The 26964-nt window shown below is 36.9% G+C and overlaps 1 protein-coding gene across 1 annotated transcript; it reads left to right on the plus strand.

Moving 5' to 3' along the window:
- The first annotated feature begins 1650 nt into the window (after positions 1-1650).
- ING3 (inhibitor of growth family, member 3) lies at positions 1651-13631 on the plus strand. Its single transcript, XM_010004303.1, has 10 exons — positions 1651-1751; positions 3129-3194; positions 4444-4540; positions 6901-6972; positions 7273-7389; positions 8536-8693; positions 9063-9253; positions 9986-10178; positions 12082-12120; positions 12756-13631. The coding sequence occupies exons 1-10, from the start codon at positions 1656-1658 to the stop codon at positions 12870-12872; spliced, it is 1146 nt and encodes a 381-aa protein (XP_010002605.1). The 5' UTR covers positions 1651-1655; the 3' UTR covers positions 12873-13631.
- The last annotated feature ends 13333 nt before the right edge of the window (positions 13632-26964 follow it).

Raw genomic sequence — 26964 nt, forward strand, 5'->3', positions numbered from 1 at the left:
CCAGCTTGTCCGGGTACCTCTGGATGGCATGGAATAGGCAATGGAACATTTTGTCTTTTGGCTCTGTGGACCAAATTTTAGTTATTTGGTAAAAGAAAAAGCTTTTAGAAGTCTCTGAATGAAGAATGTGTTGCTTGCTTGCTGCTCAGGCTTCTTAATTTTCTCCCTGAATAACCCAGTGCAAATGGAAAATGCTCATTTTACAGATTTTTCAATTTTTAACCTGTTTTACACCAAAACTGTTTGACAGCTGTGTTTGGATCTAAATAAAGCGGATGTGAGCCTTCGTCACAACTGTTCTGGCCTGGGATTAATTGTGCTCTGTCCAGTCAGCTGTTAGGTTCCTGTTGTTTTTTATGCTGGACATTCCCAATATAGGGAGAATCAGTTAATGTTTTTGATAATTTATTATGAATAATTTTTTGTTATTTATGTGAACAGAGTGAGAAAACATTTGAGCTTCATTGGATTTGAGAAGTTAATCATACTTGAGGATTCATTTGTTTCTTGATCTAGTTAATTATTTTTTTTTACTTTTTTTTTTACTCTTTTTTTTTTTTTTTTTTAAGAGGTGATGGCCACCACACGATCCAGTTTTAATGATGGTTTCTGGAGAGCATATGAATGATTTTACACCTTGAGCCTGAAGTCTGTAGGTAGCTGGTGCATTGTCACGTTTAATTTGAAACTGCTGTTTGGACAGTATCACTGAGATTGCTGTGAAAATTTTTCAGTACTATCATCTATCATGAGACAGCAATGCTGTCAAAGCTAGTTGACTGAGGCAGCTGTGTGTTTTTGGAAATATGCAAGCTGTTGCATACACAAATGTCCAGCTGTTGAAAGAGTAAACTCAGTGGTTTGGGTTTTTTTCGAAGGAGTGTGAGGGAAAGGGAAGGGGATCGCTGTTCCTGTGTGAATAAACACTTAAACAAATAACTCGTAGTCCATACTTTTCTTTCATATGATAATGTTAGAGAATTGGATTTATTCTTCCCTTTAGGATATTTCTCAGCCTTCGGTAAGTGGAAGGACTCAGTCCAAACAGTAGGTCATCAGTGCATTTGTCCCTTAGTGCTGCCCTGTGGAGGTGGAGGGAGTAACCTTGTGAGCACTTTGAATTTGCTCTCACCCTTCTTAGCATACAATAGAGAGGGCTTTGACATAAAGGCGGTGACTTGTCTCTTCAGTTGCTCTACCTTTTTGAGGCACTAATTTTTACAATTATTTGGTTTTGTATTTGACTGTTTCTCTTAGGAGAATATTTTGTTTCCTGCTCAGTTTGTAACTGGCTAGAATGTTCCAAAGTCAGCAGTCTAGAGCCCTGGGTGAGGAGTTTGGGTCGTGCTTTAAGTCACTACCACTGCTCTTAGGGACAAAAAACCTTTAGAACTTGGAGTCCTGCCTGTCCCATGCTGGAGAGCACAAGAACCTAGATGAGAATCGTACCAGAATGCAATTCTGCTTCTTGGAGAGTAAGGTAAGTATTTCCTCCTCTGTCCACTGTCACTTGGTCGTTTTGGTTTTTTCCTCTCTAATAGTTTGCACCTCAGTTCTGTCAACTTTGTTTAAGAAAAAAAATACGCTTTATTTCATAATGTTTATTTACATGAGAAGTAACATTTAACTTAATCTTTTCCTGTGCGACAGATGCAATGGATCAGCTTGAGCAGAGGGTAAATGAATTTTTTATGAATGCAAAGAAAAACAAACCTGAATGGAGAGAAGAACAAATGACATCAATCAAAAAAGTAAGGATATCACAGGAGTGGATCACATTTTTCTTTTGCAAACAAAGATAACCTTAGGAAAAAATAACTTAGGATTGATGTAGACTTAAACATTCAGAACTATAGCTTATGAGTGATGTAGACTTAAGCACTCAGTTCTATGACTTCCCTTGGGCTTTCACAAAGATGGATAGAACTATGTAGGAGGAAAGAAATGGCTGAAAGGTTTCTTTAATCAAGCATTTCAAGCCTCACCCAGTATTTGCTAGTGTTTTAAAAATTACAGTCCTGAAATAGTGAGGAAACCAAATTTTCAGCTTAGAATTTTTGTTTCTGCTTGTATGACATGAAGCTGCTTGAGTTAGTTTTCCGTTTGAGGATATTTTTTCAACCTTCAGCATTTCCTGTGATTCTCCCTATGTCCTTGTCTACGCTATACGTATGGCATATGTAACTTAGCAAGGGAGGAATGAGAAGATTTATGTGTTTTTATTTTATCCTTCAACACTTGGACACTGGTGGTGGTATTGTTAGTCAGATAGTCCATAAATTTTGTCGGGAGAATTTCCTTTCTAGTTCCTTACACTTGCTACTTCAGCCCATTATTTGACCAACGGTGTTGTGGGTTTTTTCCCCAATAGAAATGAATTTCTGTATTTAAAATAGGAAAAAGTCAAAGCTCTGACTTCATTAGAGTAAATGGAAAATTTGCTTTTGAGTGTAGTTGGACCAAAATTTCGAGTATTTTTTTGTCTAACCAAGATAGTTTTCATTGGAAATTGAGGATAAAAAGGCACTTAAACCACTTTAACTCTAGAGTAAAAACATGTAAACATAATTTTAGAAAAAAAAGTTGTGTGTGGATTTTCATTAGGTAGAGCAGATTTCTAAATTTGATTGCTTTATTAAAATGATCATACACTTATGAGTTATGTACATGTATTTTAAAATACTTTAAACTATATATACATCATTATCTCTATTTAACTGCAATGCTGGAAAGGCATACCCTCACATTATAATTTAGCATCATATTGAAGGGCAGTTGTATCTGCAATACTCATGAAGACATCATCTCATTTTTAATCCATAGCCTTATGCTGTGTAATAAATTCAAGACTGTTTCTATTCTTTTAGAATTTTAAATACCACTGTAGGAGAAGGTTTCCACATCTTGTAGTTTGACATTTTCTAAGGCACAATCAATACATTGATAAGTAATGCATCTTTCATTTAAAATTTAGCTGATTATTTTGCATGGTAGTTTTACAGTTTTGCTGAAAACGGACTTGAATTTCTCCTTATAACTTACATTTTGTGGTGAAGAACAATCACTTAAAATGATTGAAATTAATACAGTTACATTCATAATTGAAAAAAAAAATATTTCCGTAACAGGATTACTATAAGGCTTTGGAAGATGCAGATGAAAAAGTGCAACTGGCTAATCAAATATATGACTTGGTAAGTAAACAGAAGATCTGTGGTGAATTACCTGAATTTATGCCCAGTGGAGTTCTAAACATTTTGATAAGCACTACAGCAGTGTTACCTGTACTGTTATGTCAGCTACATGCAAATATTTTTGCTGGTGAAAGAAAAATTTAAGATTTTATTAACTTTTAAGAATTTTGCTGTTATTGCGTCACTTAAATACCTAGGAAGTGTCACTTAAATACAAAACATATTTATCATATCAAATAAGGTTTTCACACATGTTGATTTTATCTTAGTTATTTTTTTCTGAAAAAAAGTCCACGAGCAAGTTACTCTTCTTTACAGCCTGTGGATTCTGACTTTTAGGAATATTTATTTTACAGTTTCTCAGAGAACATAACCTGAAAGTCAGAGTGTGCTAAAATATAGTGCACATAGAATAAATATTTCTTGTCTGTTTTAATGTCACTTGAGCTAACCAAAAGTTAGTTCCAAAAGTACTCGCTCTCATTTGGTTAGCTGGTAGCTGCAAAAACCTGTTCAGTTTGTAATAGTTTAGAGACAGGTACATTCTTCTTTATGACTACAGATGAAGAAAGCATTCGAAGCACGGTGTTTCTTTTCATTATATTAAGTTCAGATTTTTTTTCTGTTAATTTTCAGTAACCAAGAACGTCATAGTTTATGCAAATAGTAAATTAGAGTAGTCTTTACGCTTTCAGTGTAAGAGCCCTTTTTACATTTTACCTTTTCAGTAAAAAGAGACCTTTTTAGTAAATCCTGAAGTTTACTGATCTGTACAGTGGCATATAAATTGCAATACAATTAAATTGCAATTTCCTCAGTGCAGTCCAACTTCTTCTAAATTGCACATCATATACTGTTGCTTCTCTTCCCCTTTCTAACCGCATACCCACACCCAAGTCCTCTTAATCCTTTTTCTCAAAAGAAACACTTAGAGATGTGTCTTGGAATATTGCCTACAGTAAGAGGAGGTCTTCCAGCTACTGAGACAACATTCAGCCTCATTGTATCCTGTGATTGACTGGGTGGCTTAGGAGCAACAGTTCTATTTTGGTGTTAACTCCAGTATCTCTGCTGAGTTAGGGAGATGTAGGTGACTGAGTAGTTACGCCTCTGTGCATTTTCATACGTGTTTGGTACTGCATGGCAGAAAATTGCTGTAAGGGAAAGATTTAGTAGCCTGAGTTTAAGGCTGTAGATATTCATGTTCTGGAACTGGTTGCTATTTATTGTTACTTTGTCTTAAAAACAGGTAGACCGTCATTTGAGAAAATTGGACCAGGAACTCGCTAAGTTTAAAATGGAACTTGAAGCAGATAATGCTGGAATTACAGAAATATTAGAGAGACGTGAGTATGCGTTATTTTCTTTGAACTTGGCAGATTTTCTGTCCGTTTGAAAAATTAAAATATCATATGCTCATTAGTGGCTGGCAGTATTTCCACTTGCTCCAAAACTGTGTTTTGACCCACATACTTCTAATCACACTTAGTGGTTGTCAAGTGTTAGTTTCAGCCTCAGTTTTTGCCAGAGAAGTCAAAATACAATTAAGTAATTAGAATAGCTTTTTTTACACACAACTGTTGCACTTAGAGAATTGCTATAGTAAGATATAAAATTTTTTCATTTTTGGTATTCAATTTCAGTAGGTATTCAGACAAGTATTTTAGCCTAAGCTTGCCACCTACCTAGTTGAAAGTGTACTCTTTCTTACTTGAATTGATTGCCACCAAATTCAGGAGAGTGTGTATTTTAGTTATAGGTGTGGAATGTCAAGTAAAGTTAGGTACTCAGTAGTTTTCTTTTTTTAAGAGGGAATGGGTTTTTTTGTAATGGAATAGCAAGGGACAAGCATTTTGGGTAAGAAACGTGTGCTTAAAAAAAATAGCAGTGCGGGTATTCAGAATGTGAACAAAATGTAATGTGAAAGCTTTTTGTCCAACTTGGTGTAGAAGAATCTGGCCTTTCTCTACAAATCAATATTTAGACATCAAGTTCAAATGTGAATATGATAAATTTAAAAGTTGATTTAACTCAGACCCTGGCTACAACTGTGATTATGGAGCTAAGAGGCAGTGACTCTTCTCGTACCCAAGGATAGTGGAAAGCAACCTAAACCACTTGAGGAGATTAGGAATAAACATTCTTTCTTTGAACTTTGTGTAACTTTGTCATAAAAGTTGGGAATTTTCAGGGGGTTTGTTTGGAATTGCTATTACAAATAGCACAAAAATAAAATGACAGAGTAAGTACTTTTAAAGAACGAGCAACTCCGGAAAAGTACTCGTTTATTTTAGGTGGAATCCCAGATGCAGTTTTTTAAGAAGTAATACTACCGTCAGTTGAGCTGTGTGTTCAGTGAGGTAGGTAGGTACAATTTCAAGAACTCAAAGGAGAAGTACCAGACTATATGTAGTAGGTATTCTATTTTTATTTTTAAATAAAGTGTAAAGTAGAAACTTTTTAGTTTTCAGACTAAGTACACATTGTTGAGGTTCCACCAGAGGGCAGCCTTTAGACTCAAAATTATTAGTGTTAGCTCAGTAATTATGCTTTGAATCTCTTCTAGAATAGTTTTCTTTATACTTTTGTCATACGCTCGTGTACTTTTTGAAAGCACTGAAAAGGAAGAAGTAAAGAAATGTTGAAGCTACAGATTTTGAAAAATAAATGTGAATTACGTTGTCGAATTGTGTTCTCCATGAGTGTAAGGTGCTAGGTACTGCAGCAAGTTTAAGTCTTTTTGCCAAAGATTGATGCACAAACCATTTTATATTGTTCTAAGGGAAATTTATGGTCAAAGTTTCTCTTACACTTAGCCTCATGGCCAGTGTTTTCTTAGATATAGACTTACATTTGTACCCCTCCCTTTTTTATTTCTCTTTGTTTTGTTTCTTCTTCTTTGGATTGTTGAATTCTTTTTCTTAAACTAGACAGGTTGCTCAGAGCCCCAGCCAGCCTGACCTTGAATATTTCCAGGAGTGGGCATTCTACCACCTCTGTGGACAACCTGTTCCAGTGTTCTACCACCCTCATTGTATAACAATTTCTTCCTTATATTTAGTCTGAATCTACCCTCTTTTAGTTTAAAACCATTACCCCTTGTCTTGTGACTACAGGCCCTGATAAAGAGTTTGTCTTATAGGCCATCTTTCTTATAGGCCCTCTTTAAGTATGGGAAGGCCACAATAAGGTCTTCCTAGTGCCTTCTCTAGGCTGAACAACTCCAACTCTTTCAGCCTTGAAAGACATGTGTGTTTTGACTCAATCTGATGCAGTGGACTCCATGGAAGAAGATGCTTCATTAATACATTTTACCTGTTACAGTCTTCAGTTCATAAGGTTGTAGATTGTCAGTACTTTTGATGCAGCATTCTCCAACCATCACTGGCTTGGGTGCAACTCATTTGAATTAAGTGGCACGTTGAGGGCAATACCATTGGGTTTTGTTCTACTTACTCACCTTGATGTTAACTTCTTCTTTTCAACAGTGGAACAGCAGCAGTCAGCAAATTTTATTTTAAAACTTCTCATGGGCTTCTGGTTGTGCTACAGGAAGGGTTGCAACTCCAACAAAAATCCTTCTGATTAAAGTAAATACAACTGCATAGTGATTAGGTTAATATTATAAAGATTAATTTACTGTCTAAAAGTCAAAATTGTGCCACTGATGACTGAATTTTACCTATCCTTTTTACTTCTCTCTTAGGGTCTCTGGAGCTGGATACGCCATCACAGCCTGTCAATAACCATCATGCCCATTCTCACACTCCAGTAGAGAGTAAGTATTTGAGACTTAAAAACATGTCCACTTTTTATGTTTCTTGATCTTTTGTGGAGTAGTATTATGGAAAGAAAATGAACAGAACTTTTTTCTTTTTCTCCAGACATTGGGGCAGGGCTGGGGGTCAGGGAAGACAAGGCAGAATGCAATGACGTTGATGTCTATTCAGAAGTAGTACAAAAATAAAATTATAAGGTTTTGCTAGTGGGAATTAGTTAAAAGTGCTTTTATTATGTCTAGTTTGACTTTCAAGTTGAAATGTTTTGCATTTAAGTTTCTTTCATTTGTTTCATTTAGAGAGGAAACACAACCCATCTCACCATAGTACAACAGATCACGTTACTGAAAAGAAGTTTAAATCTGAAGCTCTTCTGTCTACCCTGACTTCAGATGCATCTAAAGAAAATACACCAGGTAATCTTAATTCTCTTTCATTTAGTTACTTTCTAATTGGAAGAAGAGAGAAGTAATTACCTTTGTTAGCTTCTGTCTTTTGAAATTAGAGGCTCATACCCTTTCCTCTGGGGTTTTCAGTCATTTGAAACATGAGAAATTGTAGGCATTGTTACTCATCTGTGTTGTCCATGAAGCACATTCAGATTTGTTGTCATATAACAGCTGCATGTTGGCTGTTTCTTTTTATTTACACTGCTTAGAAGAAAATAACACTTCAGTTTCATTCAGCCAGTAGTAGAAATAAAATATACCAGTGCATTATTATTTTAGGAAAAAGAAATGCACACAGCAATTTCCAAAGTAAGGGAAAAAAAATTTACTCTTTTCTTTTTAAGGATTGGTCTGACAGGGCATTCAGCTACAGTAAAATACAATTCTTTCATATGTTGTCTGTTTCAAAAGAGGTGTGAAGCCTTTGAGTGATGAATAAAAAAATCTCACAACTTTCTTCCCATTTTTGAAATCAGGGTGTGTCATAGTTTATTTTCTGAAAATAAAGGATTGTGAGAGGATATAGCAAGTCAGCTACCTTATGTTTTGGAATTTAGTGCTGTTCATAATTTTTTAGTAGTCTCTCTCATAGCTATTATAGTTTTCTTTTCAAGGAACTTAAAATAAGATGGAGAATAAAATACCACTATGTTTGAGCAGCCGTCAATCTGTAGACGGCAACGGAAATGTGTTGCATTAGAACTGTGCTTTGCAGTTTTCAGAATTAAGATAGTTAAAAGTTTTACTTCAGAAACAGTATAGGTTTACAGTCAAATCCTTACCCTCTTCTTCATCATTGCAGTGGAGATAGGATTTATATAGCCATAGCCGCTGCATCTGTTCTCTGATAGCTGGATATGACAGTGAGGACTCTTTCTAAAAGGACTCATTTCATGTGAGGATAGGTGGGGAACAACTTTCCTTTTTTTTTTTTCTTTTAGTCAATACTGTCTGTGTCAAATACCTTTTTAAACCTTTTTTCCAAATGATCAGACTACTCTGATGCATAAACAGAGTTCTTACTCTTTCACTGGTTGTCATATATATCTCTTCTTAAGATGCGAAGGAACTCAGTTTCATTTTGAATTTCATAAATGTGTTCTGTTCATCAAGGGTGTCGAAACAGTAATTCATCATCCTCTTCAAACAATGCATACAATACAAACTCTTCTCAACCATTGGCATCATATAACCTGGGCTCATTATCTTCAGGATCTGGGGCCGGTGCAATTACCATGGCAGCAGCTCAAGCAGTGCAAGCCACGGCACAGGTAATGTCAGAGCATTCTTGTCACTCTGCCATCCACTATTGATTAAGAAGGAAGACTAGTGATTTTTCATTAACTATTTGTTCATTAATTTGAATTCGCATGATCACTTTCAGCTGGTGTGATCCAGTTCTCGTATTATTGGTTTTGTTTATATGCTACAGTGTCATCCTGTAAAACTTGAAAGGGACAGCTTGTTTTCTAGCTTTTCCTGTAGAATATTCTTACACTTCTTTGCCACTTATTAGACATCATTTTGTTAACAGGGTAATTAATGTACCTGTGCAAATTAACAAGCAGTTAGTAGCATAGTATATGGCTTTTGTAAGAGCTCTACTGTGTAATCTGATACTACATCAATATTTCTTTTAGATGAAGGAAGGAAGACGAACATCCAGCCTAAAAGCCAGCTATGAAGCATTTAAAAACAATGATTTTCAGCTTGGAAGAGAATTTTCATTATCCAGAGATTCATCTGGATATTCATCATCTGCTCTGGCATCTACGTTAACACAGACATTAAGTTCATCAACCACAGATTCACGAAGTGGCAGAAAAAGCAAGTAGGTTTTCTTAATTGTTGACTTCAATTACAGCTTTTAAGACAGCTAGGCTTTCTTTTAAAGCTTATGGGCCGTTTCATTTTAAATAACACAACAAGTTGCACTTGAAAAAAATTTATCTCAAAATGCCCATCCTTTTTCTTCATAGAAGTCTTCATAGAAATCACTGCTTACTAATTTTGGCTTGGAAGCATTTTTCATCTAAGGATATCTTGGGTGTCAGAGCTAACCTATATGCAAAAGCAAATAATTTGTATTCTGACACTGTTCCTGTGGAGTGATTGGTGATGCTTGAGTGGAGATTAACATTGAATTGGTCATCTTGAAAATGCAGTTATCAATTTACCTGACACATTGCATTATTCCTATGTAAATTCTTCTTTTACTGGTAACATAATTTTCATGGGTACTTTACACCAGGGCTATATGTGGATAATTTTGTGAAGAAAAACATTCATTAAAGCCATTTGGCAGTTTAAAGCTGTTCAATTCCTTTAATAAGAATAGCATGCCTTGCACTTGTAAGCTGGTAAGACTTGTTTCCTTTTCCGAAGAGCGTTTAAGTGTGTCCCTTTCAGTCCTTGCAATTGTTTAATGCAATCTGCTAGGGAATGATGCTTTGGGATTTACGTACTGCAGTATTTTAGAGTCAACAAAGTACTTGTTTTGTGATTCTTTCACCTTGCAGGAAATGAATTTAAATTATGATATGCTATTTTTTTCTTATTTAAGAAACAACAACAAATCCTCAAGTCAGCAGTCCTCATCATCTTCCTCTTCTTCGTCTCTGTCATCATGTTCTTCTTCATCTGCACTAGCACAAGAACTGTCTCAGCAAACAGCAGTAATACCAGAGTCTGATTCTAATAGCCAGGTTGACTGGACCTACGATCCAAATGAGCCACGATACTGCATTTGTAATCAGGTAAGCATGGCTTCCAACCTGAAATATAACCAGAGCTGCTATTTTGCTGTTGTTGAACATCTTTCTCTGATTCCTAATTTAAAAACATTTCTGTTTGCCATCTTTTGAAATTTGATGTGTTTTAACTTACTTACTGGTGATATGAATCCTCATGGTTGGAAGGGACTTCCGAGATCAGAGTCCAACCATCAACACAAAAAACCCAAAAAAAACCCCAAAAAACAAAAAAAAAAAGAAACACAAACAACCACTCATACTCCACCAGAAAACACCAACAAAAAAAACCAAAACCAAAACAAAACAAAACACCCCCAAACCTCCCAAAACAAAAAAACCCCAAACCCTACAATCTCAGCCACTAGAGCATGCCCTGAAGTGCTGCATCTACACATTTCTTGAATACCTCCATGAATGGTGACTCCACCACCTCCCTGAGCAGGCGGTTCCAGTGCCTGATCACTCTTTCAATATAGAAATTCTTCATAATATTCAGTCTGAACCTCTTCTGCCACAACTTCAGGCCATTTCCTCTGGTCCTGCTGTTACTTATTTGGGAGAAGAAGCCAACACCCAGCTCCCTACAATCTCCTTTCAGGTAGTCTGAGAGGGCAATGAGGTCTCCCCTCAGTCTTCTTTTCTCCAAACTAAACAACCCGAGTTCCCTCAGCTACTCCTTGTATGACTTGTTCTCAAGACCCTTCACCAGCTTGGTAGTTCTTCTCTGGACACACTCCAGCATCTCAATGTCCTTCATGTAGTGAGGGGGCCAGAACTGCACACAGTACTTGAGGTGTGGCCTCACCAGTGCCAAGTACAGGGATACAATCACTTCCCTGCTCATGCTGGCCACGCTATTCCTGATGGAGGCCAGGATGCCATTGGATTTCTTGGCCACCTGGGCACACTGCTGGCTCATGTTCATCTGGCTGTCAACCAACACCCCCAGGTCCCTCTCTGCTGGGCAGCTCTCCAGCCACTCTGCTCTAAGCCTGTAGCGTTGCATGGGGTTGTTGTGACCGAAGTGCAGGATCTGGCACTTTGGCCTTATTGAACCTCATGCATTTGGCTTCGGCCTGTTAGTCCAGCCACTCCAGGTCCCTCTGCAGAGCCTTCTATCCTCATGCAGTCAACTGTTGAAGCTAAAAACAAGCAAGTTTTCCAGTGATGTGGCATATCTGGAGAGTATTAAATCCTTTAATGAAAACTTCAGGAATAATTAAATTCAAAATCAAACAGGTTCACAGTGAATTTAGTTTAAATTTTAAGTAGTAAGGAATTTGTTTTCTCATAGGTTCCTTAAAAAAAAACAAACACCAAACAACAACAACAGGCTAAAAAACTACACAAAAAAAAAAAAACCCCACACAAAACAAAAATCTTGTTATGTAAAAGCCACCTGGAAACCGGACAGACTGAATGACAACATTAGAAATTTGTATTTTAAAATGCTTGTTACTATTTTAAACAGTTTTAAGACTGTTGGGTTTTTTAGAGTTGGTAGAATTCTGTAACTCTCTTGAACGTATTGATTGGTTCACGTAAAGTGCTTGAAATTGTCATGTATGCGAGGGAAATGCCAGACATCAAGAGAATCTTGAAAACTGGACTGATAATGTACTGAGCACTGTTACTTAGACCAAAATGTGCTTCGTTCATGTTTTGAATCCTGGCCTTTTTTATCCAATGTGAAATACGCAGAAATATATTTTCCTTTTATATAAAAAAATCTGGAAAATTAATTTGCTGTGAACTTGTTCTTTGGGTTGTGTAACAAAAGAAAAAAATATTTTTGCTGCTGTTAATGGGAAAACTCCTCAAAGGAAGAAACTTGAACTTTTGAAAACACTGATTGCTTTTCATTAGTAAAATAATTATTAATAAGTTTTTTTTTCTTATTTACTAGGTGTCCTATGGTGAAATGGTAGGCTGTGATAACCAAGATGTAAGTAAAAAAGTTCAAGAGATTAATGAGAGGCTTGTGCATGTAACTATTGCTTGGAGGTGTTACTTTTCTTTAGAGCTGGTTGTAGAGTGGAGTTTTTTAGAGTAATGTACGTGAGTTGAAACATTCTTAAGGAAACCTCTCCTTATGTGTCCTAACAGCTCAGGTTCTTTCAGAAGGTTTCACCCTTTACTGTGAAGATTTGAAATGTTTTAAATGCCCTTTATTTCTTGGAACCTTTAGCTGTGTCACTACTAATATCAGTTGTCTTTAAATAAAGTTTTAAAAGAACAGTTTAATGTAGTCAAGTATTTACTAAGAATACAGCATTTAAACAGAAGTGAGTAATATGATTACTGTTGTGGCACTCAGTGTTGTCAGACTTTAGTATTTCAATGCCCAGCATACGTCTTTTGCTCTGTTATTTGAATCCATAGATGACTCCTACAATTTTTTATCACTTTCCTTAGTCTGTGTAGTGTATGGTAGGGACTAAAATTCCTCTCTGATCTCCTTTTCTCCCATGACTTTGTGTGAAAAGCAGAATCTGCTTCATTTTCATAGAATTGTATTTGTGATAGGTGCCTCAAGAAACACCTAAAGCCTAAACCCTCTCTTTAACTCTGTTTTTATAGTGTCCTATTGAGTGGTTCCATTATGGATGTGTTGGACTGACAGAAGCACCAAAAGGGAAGTGGTACTGTCCACAGTGTACAGCTGCAATGAAGAGAAGAGGCAGTAGACATAAATAAGTTTCTTCATCTGGAAAAAAAATTAAATACTAAAAGTTTTATAGAGGACTTGGGAGGGTGAGGAAGCCCCACCGCACTTCCTTGCAACCACTTAAGGGTTAACATAGCAGTCATAAGATCTTGAACTATTGATTTTGCTAGTTGTGTTTTAATATTGTAAGTAAGTTATTTATGCACATTGATGTGCTGCAGATACTATTCCAGTGAGCCTTGGATTGTTCCAGTGGCCAACATATGCAGACATTTGTACTATCAAACCATTTTCTCTAAGCAGTGGGCATTCTACAATATTCAATCTTCAAAAAATTCCAGTAAGTCAAGATTTTAAATGTATGTTTTATATTCAACAGATATATTCTGCTGCATGTACTGTACTCAAGAGCTGTTATGTAACACTATGTATATATGGTGCAAAAAGTCAGTGCTTCTAAAATGAAAATGAGACAATGGTTTTTAAAATGCCTTTATAGCTTTGGTTCTTTATGAAACTTAATTCAGCAGGCTGAAGAAAAAGGTTCTTGTATACAGCGGGCTGTTGTCCTCTAGGGTACTTGAGTATGTAAAAACAAAAAATGCTGTAGAATAAAACAAACTTGTGCCATTAGTCTTTATATGTTTCTGCTCCAGAAAGGTGCAGAATAAAAAGGTGTTAAAAGTGATGATAAATTTTTATACCAAATGTGTTTATTTTTTTGTGCAGGTAATCCTTTAAATTTGAATTGTATTAGGTGTTAAAATAAAACAACCTCAGCTCCTCAAGTTAATGTTTTCTGTACGTTTGTTAAAGGAAGGTTTGTCCCCTGAAATGGTTTGAGAATGTTAAGTTTGCATCAAAAATTGCTACACATCACCATTGTGAAGGATTGTTGTACAGGAGGACATTTCTCTGGTAGGTGGATAACTAATACATATAAAGGCAAATGCTGAAATGTCATTTGCCTTGCTGTCTCTGTCTGCAGATTGTAAGTGGCACCTGCTTAAATGGGCACAAATGTTCTGTTTTCTATGTGGTTAAAAATAAATAATCCCTAGTGTGTCAAGAGAAACCCACAGGCAGGATTACCTTCCTGTTTCCATGGTGGAGATGGAAATAGGGGATAAGAAAGCCATATAAGTGTGTCTTGTGGCTGCCTTATTCCTTCCTGGACAGTGTTTTTCGCAGAAAAAACAATGCGCAGTTCATGAAAGAGGAAAGGGAGAAACAGTTCATCCTGGTGTGGAATCCCTAGGAAAACAGGGAGGATCTTGTTAGGAAGCCTAAATGCAGGCCTCTAAGTGGTTGGATCTGTTAGTGGTACATGCACAGAATCAGAAACTGATTTTTAAATTAGACTCTTGACCATCAATGTAATGGAAAGATTTTCTATATTCTTTTCCCCACTGGCTTATTTTTGAATGTAGTTTGTAGATTTCCTTTCACAGATTATTTCCTTTTGTTGTTTTTGTATGGCTCTTTCGTGCAGCCATGCATGAACAGAAACAAGATTATTACTTTGTTTTTCTTCTTCCTTCTTTCCACTACTGAAAAAATACATTTACCCTTTGGAATGAAGATTTTGCTTTAGCAGTAGGTTCCTCTTTGGGCTGTCCAGCTGGAAAATCATGACCATGGTAGCTTTCCAAACCCATGCAGAGGGTAGGAAAGACAGAGAATCAGTGTTTCAATGTGGGACTGTGCAAGGAAAATAAAAAGAGGCTCATTAGTAACAGGAGTATGAGCAGAAAATTACCTAAACCAAAATGAAACCAGGCTTCTGTCACAAGATACTTAAAATAGAAAAAAAAAAAAAAAAAAGGCATTTTAAATCCACAAACTGGGAAAAGTAGTTATGTAAGGAGGGAAATATGATTATAGCTGAAATATGATTATAGGCGAAATATGATTATAGGCTTCAGTAAAATAAGAGCTTAGAAGATGGTGGAAATAAACAGCAAAGAGTGTAACTGAAGTTCCTTTAAACTGGGAACTGAACCCACTGTGAATTTATTTCAGTGAAAATTTCAGTCTAAAAAAACACTTGAGGACTAGAGTATCTGGTTTTAAGTGAGACTATTGAGACAATAGAGATAACAAAAACTGTTTGTTCTGTTGGAAACTGGTGCCATGCTATGATTTGAAGTTAAATAAGAAACAAGTAATCTAGACTTCTCTTGGACTGAATGTCTCTGGGGCAATGAATTAAGTCCAAGGAGAATTAAGACCAAGTACATCAAAATCCCCCATGCTGGGGGTACTCGGGTGGTGCAGAGCCTGCAAATCCAAATAAAATGTCCTATTGGTAGCGTGAGCTGTTCACTGTTTCATTGAAAGGTATAAAGTATTTTTTCATGGAGGAGCTAGTTTGAGAACTCACAAGAAGAAAAAAAAAAAAATCTTTGTGCTCAGGTATTTTTTGTGTTGAAGTTAAGAAAACAGAAATGGACAAATGTGAAAATTGTGGGAAAAAATGCATAGTGTAAGTCAAATATGTAGAACACTAAAATCTGTATGTACTTTTGTTTTCTTCTAAACAGGAAGCCTGTGAGAGAAGCCTAAAGGTCAGCATGTGATTATGGTGCAAAAAGCACCTGAAAATGTACAGGACAAGCAAAACAATTTATTCACTGCAGGAGTATTTAGACAAGTTTGAATACCAGGGCTCCTTCTGCAGGTCATTTGAGGATTGCTCTCAAAGTAAGGCATCAATAGAAGTGGGTCTGAACAAACTGGTGGGACCAAACCTGCCTGAGAGTTCTCAAAGAACTGAGGAGTGCACCATATGACTAATTATTATGTATTTTAAAAACTCTAAAGGAATGGAAGGCACTAAAAAAATGCCAGTTTTTAAAAAGCTTCCAGTTGGATTTACAAGCTTATTTTTCAAACATTGGGACAGTCTCCCAATGGAAGTGGTAGATTCCCCCCACCCTGGGCAGTTCAAAGTCTCAGCTTGACAGGGTGCTGAGCCATCTCATATAAACTATAGTATTAACTAGAAAGGCTGGACCAGGTGATCCTTGAGGTCCCTTCTAACCTGGCATTCTATGAGTCTATGATTGATAGAAACTTACAAGGACTAGAATTAGTGCATGTGCAAATAGTAACATATTGGCATAGTCCTTGCCTTTTGGTCATCAGAGTTCTTGGAAAGCTTCACTGAGTAGACAAGGCCAGGTTGATGAATACAGGGTCAGTCATTAAACAACGGTGGAGCACTTGTCGAAGAGTTGAGGTCTTTCAATGTTACATGACTAATTGCAAAATAGAATAATAAAGAGTAAATAAATAAATAGCCAACATTCCCAACATGGAGGTTGCTAAAGGAGTCCAGCAGCAAGCACTCTGCTGCTCAACAGGAATGTATAAGGTTAATTAAAGAGGGGGACATAGTAACATGTTTGAAAAAATACCAAAAATTGAAAGTGTTAAAAGTATCAGAACAGTCTCATGATACTGAGTGTCTGATAAAATGCGTTTGCAAAGTAATGTAAATATCAAATAATGTGTAAAATAGTACTTAATTCTCAATTTACCTGCAGCTGGGGCCTCTGAAAGCAGCTACTGTTGTGTAGGAAAGTGATTTTGGAGTTTTCTAGGCAATTCTATGGAAACATCAGCTCATTACTCAGCAGCAGATCAGACAAGTACTAAGAATGACTCAGTAGGAGATAAAGAATAAAACAGAAGACAATTTTGCACTGTGTAATTTGATATGCATTTGTTCACAATGCAGTATAAAATTCTGGTCCACTCCTGCAAAAATGAAGCAAAACTAGGAAAGGCTCCAACGGGAGGATCAAAGTCAAAACTGTAGAATGACAACACATCTGAGCAACAGCTGAAGAGTCTGGGGCACTTCTGGAGGGGAAAGAGTCAGCTCAACAAGGATCTAATAGGGGTCTGTAAATTCAGGAGTGCTGTGGAAAAGGTGTCTTTTGATAGAAGAAGTAGTAGGGAGGTAGCCAGTTCAAAATGTAAGAGCATTTTTTTCACATATCATGTTTAACTTGCCATATAGCTTACATAGGTGTAAAAAGTGACTGAGACAATGGAAGCAAAGCCCATGAAGGCCTAAAATGCAGAAGTAACAAACCTGAATAAAAAACTCACTAAAGACTGATCACTGGAAATTAAGAAAATCTGTAATCAGGGGAGCATTCCTGTATGCCTGTGACAGTCCTACAATCCTCTGACATACACCACTGAACACTTTGATACAAGACACTAATTTAGGTGACCCTTCAGCACTATGCAGTGCAGCTGGTTTTAGTTTCGTCTCAGTGCTCCAGCATTTGGGTGAATTTTTAGGATGAGGAAGTGTTTGTAGTACCACATACTGAGAAGCAATGTGCTAAGCACTTAACAGTACAAAAAGTCATATTTGCCTTGTAAACTGTGTTGTCTGTTTGTTTTTGTTGTGAAGAAGTAACAGTTTTTCTCAGCTGTTTTATTTATTCCAGGTTTGAAATGTAGAAGAAAGAGGTAATACATTGCTGCTTCCTGCTCTGAAAATCCTGCTGGGTTTTCTCTCTGAATAGCACAGAATAATTTCCTTTCTTGTCTTCTTCATTGAACTTTGCAAAATCTTGTTCAACTACACACAGTAAAGATTAGGAATTCTGAGGTTTGTTTTCCCCTTTCAGTTCTCCCTCACCAGGGAGGTACTTTCCACTGCAAGCTGGCTTTTCTTGGAAAGTTTTTTCATCTCACATCCTCATCCTGCTGGAATGTCTGGACAGTGCACTTTTCTTGTTCAACAGATGTGACAGGTGACAGCAGGAGGACCCTGATGGCCTTCACCTTGACAGCACAGAGTTCAGATTTGCACTTACAATAAAAATCTCTGAGAAGCAGAATTTCATGAGGGACAAGAGTGACTTTTTACACTCTCTTAGGGCTATATATGAGTAACTCAAGTTAGGCCACACTGTATGTACATTCTGCAGTTTTGTTACTCTTCTCCAGGATAATGCTCTGAGAATAATGTAATTAAAACAAGAAGAATGTCACTCTTCAGTACATGTATAACAAGTTACAATGATATTCCTCTTGCACTTTCAAATTCATTTATTTTATATATATATATGTATACTCATATGATAGTTTATAAAGTCAAGCAGCAGCGCTTTTTTCCCATCTATATCTTGTATTTAAGAGCTATTTGAGTATGCAGAAGTTGTAAACAAGTTGCATGATTACTTACAGACTTGTGCTTGCATACATAAGCCTTATATTTCATAATAACAACAACAACAAAACAATAGCAATAACAATATTAATAATTTCCTACATTATTTCATATATATTCAAAGTCTTTATTACAAACATGACTCTAACTGTATTCCCTTTGTCTACTGAAAAAAATAATTCCTGAAGGTATTGAAAAAAAACAACTAGAGTAGAGAAATACTTGCCTCATGACTGTACGAGAAATCTACCTAGCACAGTAGAAAATCACAAACAATGTTAGGATACACAGCCCTTTCAACATTTTACAATTGCTAATACGTACTAGTACCTTGTACATCTAATATGGGACCTTCTGAATATTGTGATTGCTCTGTTCCTTTGCAGATATTTATTCAACAATGTCATATACATTAAATCAAATCTGAATGCCCACATCTATGAAACTGGCTACTGCCAATTAAGAAAAGTTACGCTGAAGTTCAAGAGTATGTGAAGGGATTCTTGAATGAAACAAAGTGCAGTTGTTCAGCTACAATTTCTATATTTCTTATAAAAATAACAAAATTTGGGGAAATCTTTAAGTATACTTATGTTGCTGGACATTGACTTGCTCATTAGGTTGACAGTTAAGTTGTTTTTCCTAATTGGGGTTATACTACACCTTTCTTTACAGAAAAATAACTAACAGTTATATTGTACTTGCACACATGAGAACTGGTGAAACAGAAATAGGGAACCAATGAGAAGATAAATTTATATTGTTTCAGGATAATGTGGGAGAGATGTTGAGATAAGCTTTGCAAGCGTGAGTGTAAATAAGTGCTGAAAGAGGTAAGTCAGGGAGGGCTATAGGAGTTAGGGAATCCTTTCTTGTCAGAAGTACAGGAACATTTTTCCCTGTGTTGATAAAGGGAATGTTTTTGACAGCTGTATTTTCTTTTATTCTGGGGAGATTAAAATTACATTGTTTCTGTATGTGGGTAAAAGTAAGTGCTCATCATATTTAAAAATTGTTTTAATAAATGTTCAGTTCTGTGGTTTGCTTGAAAAGGTGACAACTTGGACTGTTTCTGCTGTGATAAATTCATCTGTATACGGTATTCTTGACTTAAATTATGTTAAAATGTGCTTAATTTCTCTGTTGAGTTATTTGAGACTAAATTAACCTCAGGCTTTTAAAGAAAGCACATTCTGTAGATGGATGGATTAGTCAATAGTTGAATGAGATTATGATAAAAATGTGTTCCTTAGGTTTGGAAAATGTAATGGTTCTACAGTCAATAGTATTGAGCAATCTCTTATTTTAATTTAGGGAAGTATACCATACATTTTCCCAGGATCTTCCTAATAGCCTTATACACTTGGAATGGCTAAGAAGCTGAAGAATAAACAGAAGTTAAGCTAGGAGTTCTTTTAAAATTACCCTCCAAAATTAAAATTATGTGTTATCATTTTAATCCAGAGTAGAAATTTTCTTTGATTGCGACTTGAAGCATAATTTTGCACACAGAAGTCCTGATTTCAGAAGTAATGGTCATCTTTTGAGAGAGTCACATCAAAACAGTTCTGCTTGCCTCTTCTGTTGGTTGCTCCAGTAAGACAGATACAATGTAAATTATGCATTAGGAAAGCATTTCAGTGAAGTTTTAGCCCAGGCCAGGAAAATTAAAGATGATTCTCAAAAACAAAAAGGGAAAAAAATCCAAGTTTAAGGTGTTTTTGTTAGTATCTCCATGAATGTTCAAGATTTACCAACTCTAAAGTACTTTTCATTTTGAAAGTCCTTTCCAAACACTCACCTACTGCTATCTACTTAAAGAATTTTGTTAAGAGGGTGAAAGGAATGTACTGGGAATGTCTCTTTATGGAGGCTGACAAGCCTTTTAATAAAAAATATTCTAAGTTTTCCTTTACGCTACTGTTTAAATCTTATGCAGTAATGAGTTAAACTCATGAAGGAAGGAATAATCTAAAGATATTGTTCGTAATGATATCAACATATGATAAAACTGTAACCTGATTTCATATTTGGCTAATGATGGCATGATTTTAAAGCAACCCCAAATATTGTCTGTAATTCTCTTTCTAGAGTCTATTTTTAAATGAGTAAAATCACTATCAGCTTTATATATATTTTATTAATTTTCTGTGTTGACACTACCTGGCTTTATTTTATTTTCCAAAACAAATAATCTCTTCAGTATCCTTTAATTTTAAAAGTGCATCAAAACATAGTAATATGGAAAAAGTTATTTATTTAAAAATATTTATAAGATATTATTCAGCTACATCTTTCTGTATGTCACAGGGTTTATGATTTGGTTGTATTTTAATTTTGCAAAATCAAATACTAAGATATACTGCTTCTAATAACAGAGTATACTTCCCTAATTAAAAAATATAATAAAACATCCACATAAGAAAAAAAACAAACAAGCCATCAGTCAAATAAGGAACAAAAATTCTTCTATTTAATTTTTGTCTCCTCTGGACAATTCAAATTCAGTGTGAGGTGTGGAAAATGACAGCAGAACATCTAAGATCTCTCAGACCTAACCTTTTTCAACAGCCCCTTGCCTGGAGTGCTATTTCTACAGATGAGCCATTAATCAAAATGGTTGAGACCACCCTCAAACAGTTTGTTGTTCATTCACCTTCCCCCCAGCTGTACCACAGGCTCCAGCAAGGCACTGCCTCTCAGCCCAGTGCAGGAGCCACCAGGCATGTTGAGCAGGCTGGGCAGCCCAACAGACCAGAGCTCCGAGGTGCTGTAGTGACCCTGCATGGGGCAGGACACAACATCTGCATGCCAGCTGCAACAGGCACTTTCTGTGTCTCCTCCAGTGTATGTATTCTGACCACTTTGCTTTTGTTAGTTGTGAAAATGGTTAAACTTTTTTTTCAGCTTTACTTTTAGAATTACCATGTGGAGCAGGTTGTCGAAAGTCAGCGCTTGAAAGATGTCATGTACTCAAGGATATTTGTAAAGTAACTGCTGTGCCACAGTGGTTGCTGCTATCCTGTTCTGCTGCAGTCATGCTGTGGTAGCTGGACTTGTGAGAGAAGCTGTACAGTTATAATCAGATCAGTAAGTTCAGAAGTATACCAGTATCTTTTTCTGCTTGTCCATAACAACAATATAGCATGTCTTGCATCTCCACATATTCTATTTGCTTGCACAATCATTTCTCATATATGTGCACAATATGTGAATTGCCCCAGGTTACACAGTTCTGTACTGGCTTATTGCATATTCTGGCAGCACCACAAGAATGCAAAAAAATGGAATAAACTGTTATATACTCTGATATATATAATATATGTAATAATAATAGGACTAGTCAGATGAGAGGCACAGGTGAGCATTTAGTCTGCCTTTTTGTGTGATGTGGTTGTTTTAAAATTCTCCTTGCTAAGAGAGAAACTCCATTAAACTATTACCCATCAGTACAAAGACTGTGGATAGGAAAAAATCAAGTTGTTCTTCCCTTGTGTCTAGAACACCCACATGTATGAACTCAGCCTCAGAAATCAGTGGAAGCATTGATGTGGTTTAAGCTGTACATTTCCATGGATATTTACTGGCTATACTGGAGCTAACCAGAATTTAACGATCAAAATGTCTGAAATTATTTGGAGCTGGAAAACTTAATACAAAATCATAGAGCTTGTTTGCCAGCTATGGCAGGCACACCAACTGAATCATCTAGAGGACAATACAGAGACAGCTGTTGATACCTGAGAGCATTGTACCCTCATTTTTTATGCATGCAATAGAGGTAACACCAACAGTATTTTCTTGTTTGTAGGAAACTTCCCTTTGTTTCCCTGCTACAAAGGGCCTCAGGGGACTGCTGAACTTAGGAGACGCTGGGATAGTCATTCAAAAGTCTGTGAGTGGTTTCAGCAAAGCAACCATTGTGCTAAAGGAAGAGAAAATTCTCCTGGTCATGGAGCAGTGAAGAGGAAGAAAGGCAGCCAAAGGTAATGGGACAGAAAATAAATTTAGTTTAAGGAATTCTGAGAGTGAATTGGAAGATGAGTGTTTATGGAATGAGGAGTCTAGCTGTATTTTTCAGATTCTGAAAGTTGATTTATTTGAAACAGAGCTTGGTCTTGAACATGGGAGCAACTGTATTAAAATATGGTGCCTGGGAATAACTGTCATGAATTTTATAGTTACTTCAGCTTCCCTCATTTTCTGGACTGTTTTGAGTCCACTTGTGCTGTAGAACAGAAAGAGAAAAAAAAATGCTCTACTAGCCTTGGCTACCTACATAATGAGGCCAGGCTAAAGTGAAAAGGGAACATGACAATGAAATAATTTAATTTACACAAAAGAAGAGGCCTTGTGACCAGATCTGGACGACTACGACATTTTAGGTCTATATTTGGGATTTATTGGAACAGAAACTAGAATAATTACCTTAAAAATCAAACAACCAAATCCACAAAAACAAACAAACCCAGAGAAAATGTAGAATGCCAAAGTTTAGAAATAAAAGGGTTTGTAAATGCTTCTCTTCCTCCTGCTAAATGCTCTTACAGACTGGGCTTTTCCTTCACATTTGTTGCTCTCATTCCAGCAACTCCATGAATGGTTTGCATGCTTAGAAACTCTCACTGTGTAGGAAGCTACTTAGGACATGTCACCCTGGAGGCCTGGCTGAATGATCTCTTCTTCCTCTTTGCAGTAGCCTAAAAACCAGTATGCTTGTCCATGGTTGTCACTCTCCACACTGTCTCTTTCTTGTGGAACCTTTTCTGACCTGGTGCTTAGAGTAGAAGAGAAGGGCCTGGCATGGGAGGGTGTCCCAAGGCATGGAACAGTTGGTGAGCAATATGGATACTCTCAATTGAAAACATCATTTAAGCAGGCATGGAGTGGCTAGGGCAGAGTCAATGTCTCTGGCATTCTCAGTTTTTTCCCACTCCATTTGGTCATTTCAATACACTTTCACCTGAATATAAACATCTAGGAAGAACTGCGAAGAAACTACTGCTGTGCAGCACATAAAGTGCCTTCAGAGCCCTCCTGCAGGTACAAGACAGGGAACAGCTCTGCTTGCTAAGGTGCAGGAGAAAGCAGAAAAGTATTTGTGCAAATAGCTTTCATATAATAAGCCCAGAGAATGTAAAGGAAAAAAACACAGTAAGAAGGATCTAGATCACCTAAAAGAAGAGATTTTACACTGTGTTAAAATAAGAGAATGATTTTGAGAGAAGACAGAGCTGTCCTTACAGAAAGTTTGTAGGAAAAAAGAGGAAGACTGGAGAATAGAAGTTCAAATGTTCTCACCTGAGGTGTGAAGGAGAGGGAGACAGGCAAAATGCCAGAGATGTGGTGAAGCATAAAAAATAAAATATTAACTTATTAAAAACAAACAAAAAAAAATCCACAAAAAACAGGAACATAAACACTGTCAGAGACCATGACATATTTCATTTTGTTCCTGTTCTGCATACCTGAAAATAAATGTCCATGTACTTGCAGCCTATTTGGGCAATTTTGATTATCACTGATTCTTATTCAGCTCTCAGCAGTAACTGATGAATCTGAGCAATCAGACTGGCTACCAAATCGATAAATCTCTGTAATCTCAGAATAACTGCTGCAAGGGAATTATGTCAAGAGCCGTTGAATAACTGTAGACAGGAAGAATCAAATAATTTACTGATCCATTTTTTCCTCCTGACATGCAAATTTACCTTGTAAGCAGGAACCAGTATTTTCATAAGACTTTGGCCTTTAGTTGCTTTCCCTTACCCTCATGTCAAGCAACTTTCTGCAATATTAACATCTATAAATAAATAAATACCTGTATTTCATTGTCACCCTTCTGCCAAAAATGAGTAATGAAGAACACATGTGAGATACAAAAAGATGCCTCTGGAGAAATAACTCAGCTGGTCTGGATCCTACCTAAAACTTTAAGGAAGCTGAGGCAGGTTGAGTAGTCTGGGGAGCTGAGTACCAAGCTCACTGCCTAAGCTTTTGATACTGCCTAAAAGGTCCTGTGCCCTTCCTCTGTTTACATCCTCTCACTCTTCTGTTGTTTAACTGGTACTAGCACTAAGACCCCCTGTACCTCTCAGTTGATCCAACTGACTCATCTGGGAGAAAACCAACCCTGCTGTGCAGTTATTTCTCATGAAAGGATCTAATGAGCACCACAAGGTAGAAAGAGAGAAAGGGAAAGCACAGGAGGAGAGGTAAGGAGGAGATGCTTTAGCAGGCAGGGGAGAGGCAAGAAAGCAAGATCTTCCCCTTTCCCTTACTAGAAATGGGAATTACCAGACTGGCTGATCTGCCCATGGAACTGCAGACCTAACAGCATCTTTCTTGGGACAAAACATCCAGCAATCACAGCTCTTAACACTTTGATAAAATTTACAGTCTAAGGAGCTAAAATGGACTATATTTAGACTATACAGATATGTGGACTGTAAATCCTATCATAAAGAAAAGTAAACCCACTACTTGTGTAGTCCAGATCATTTATTGTCTCACATAAAATCAAAATATTAAATAAGTTAAACAATAATGAGAAGAAAAGCAAAAGGGGAGTCTCCTCTAAAATGCTTCTCCCATTAACATCAACTGTTTTACTTCCAAGAATTTGCAGAATTTTCTCTCCTAGCCTGACTTCACTGTGAGCCAAGATCAGAGAGCTGAGCCAAAGCATCATTTAGACGTGAGTCTCTGCTCTCTGGAGTCCTCTGTGGAACAAAATCACAATATCATTAAGGCTGGGTTTTTACTTTGATGGAATAAATTTCAATTTCAGTAGTATCAAATCTTCCAGTATGCAGTAATGAGCAGTTTCTTCACTCTGTGCCAGTCTTCCCCATTCACTGCTTAGAATGGGACCACACACGGGACTGAAGATATTACAGATCTAATTGCAATCTGGATTGAATTCAGGGTAAAAAGTAAAAAATCTGGGAGGGTGTGGCTGAGCAGACTTTCTCCAGCACAGTTTAACTAGATGTTTTGCTTGAATATTTAAACTGCTATTAGTGCTTATTGCTCATAAAGCTTTTATACAATATTTGAAGTTAGTGAGAATTTATGGCCCTTGGCATAGTTTTTAGGATGCAGGGGAAAAAAATGAATTAAAGTTGTCCATGAACAATGGAAACTACATATAGGTTTACACTGTGAAGATGACAGACGTGATTACAAGGAATTGACTATCAGTTAATTTAGAAGTAATCTGTTTGAGCTTATTTTTCCTGTGAGCTCATTTATCACTGAAATGGTTGCTAGGACTCTGTACTTTGTAATTTGAAACTTGCTCTAGAAAAGAGCAATTCTGAATGAGTTTTTAAATGCATTTTTCTTCTTGGCAGCCTCAATATAGTGAAATTTTTGATGCAAAATAGTTTTTATTATATCAAGTCCTGATCTTACAAAGACTTATATCTGGACTTGACTGTATCCAGAGCTGCAGAATGACTTATGTTAGATCTCTGAGTAAATTAAACATGCATAAACTGGATCTGTTCATCTGGCCTTAAGTTCCTGCTAATTTTCTGTGCCTAATATTTTCTTCTTGGCTGGCTCCTGGCAAGCATCTGTCCAGGTCACTACTCAGACTGTGGAAATCGTTCTTCAGTGGTCACTAGCTTCCACCACTGAACAAACACAGAGACTTTATAAAATGGAGGCTGTGTGAATATGAGCTGGATTGCTTAAAACCTCAGTGAGATGATCAATGGTGCATATTACATGCCTGCATGGAATATTGGCTAAGTCCTTTCAAATCCTAGTCTCTGGCAACTTTTAGCGAGTCTTGTGACTTTAGTCTCATCTTTTCTGTGTCAGGGTATCTTTAAACACCTACAGTCTATTTGAGATGGTGCAGATGGAACTGGGATTCTGGCTGCAAGGACTGCAGGTCACTCTTGAGAGTCATGGCTGGCTGGTTTTGGCAGAAGTGATCTCTGCATGACCTTGACTTGTGCAGAGCTGGGCAGCAGCTGGTTGCTTAGGGAGCATCCAGACAAGCAGTTCTGAGTGAGTGGAAGGAGCAGGGAGAGCTAAGCAGGCTAGAGAGCTCTTCATTCATGCAGTGGGAGCAGCCACTGGAAGGAACAGATCTGGAATTCCCAAATAGGAAGTGAATATTAATGTTTGTTTTGTATGTCAGAAAGAAGAGACTTGTAGCTTTCTGGTAAGAATATTGAAGCACATACATGTACATGCAAGTATAAATACTTGGCTAAGTATTTCTGATCTTACAGGTAATTGTGTTCTGCGGTTATTTGAATATTATGCACTGAATAATCTTTCTTGTGAGTTTGGGACCCAGGAGAGCTGACTCTTTATCCACTTATATCCTTTTCTTAGGTGACTAATTAATGCCAGTGGCATTAGTCCCCATTTGCAATAGTCCTGGCTTGTTTTCTGAAGTGTCAGGATGTGGCCAGTAAACACATAAACCCAGAGATGTATTGGAATCATGATTCAAAAGATGACAGGAATTGTGTTCATTGCACTCTAGCTGTAATTGAAAGAAATATTTACATCTCAAGAAATGTGCATTACATGATAGTGTCATGGAAAGAAACCAGAGAACATAGGGGGAAAAGCCAGCTCACTCCTTGGAATATCTGGAAAAGCAGATGAACAGCAGGTTGGTCCCCAGAAACATACAGAAGGCAGTGAACTTCCTGCCCTCTGCTGATATCTCTTTTTTTTTTTTTTTTTTAATCACTATCAGTCTTGGTACAGTAAATGAGTAAAAGCTCTGTTTGTCCTGAAGACTTGTGGCTCATGAGTGATCTTGGGGTAAGCTCTGAGATACTGGGGAAAATGTGAAGTTAAAGACCCTGCTTATGAACTGGAAAGGGGGAAATTATGTTGGACTGGTGGGAGTGCATGGCTACTTGCTGTGCTGAAAGCAGCTGAGGAAGCAG

Source organism: Chaetura pelagica, unplaced genomic scaffold (assembly GCF_000747805.2).
Source record: "Chaetura pelagica isolate M959 unplaced genomic scaffold, ChaPel_1.0 scaffold68, whole genome shotgun sequence".
Classification (NCBI taxonomy): Eukaryota; Metazoa; Chordata; class Aves; order Apodiformes; family Apodidae; genus Chaetura; species Chaetura pelagica.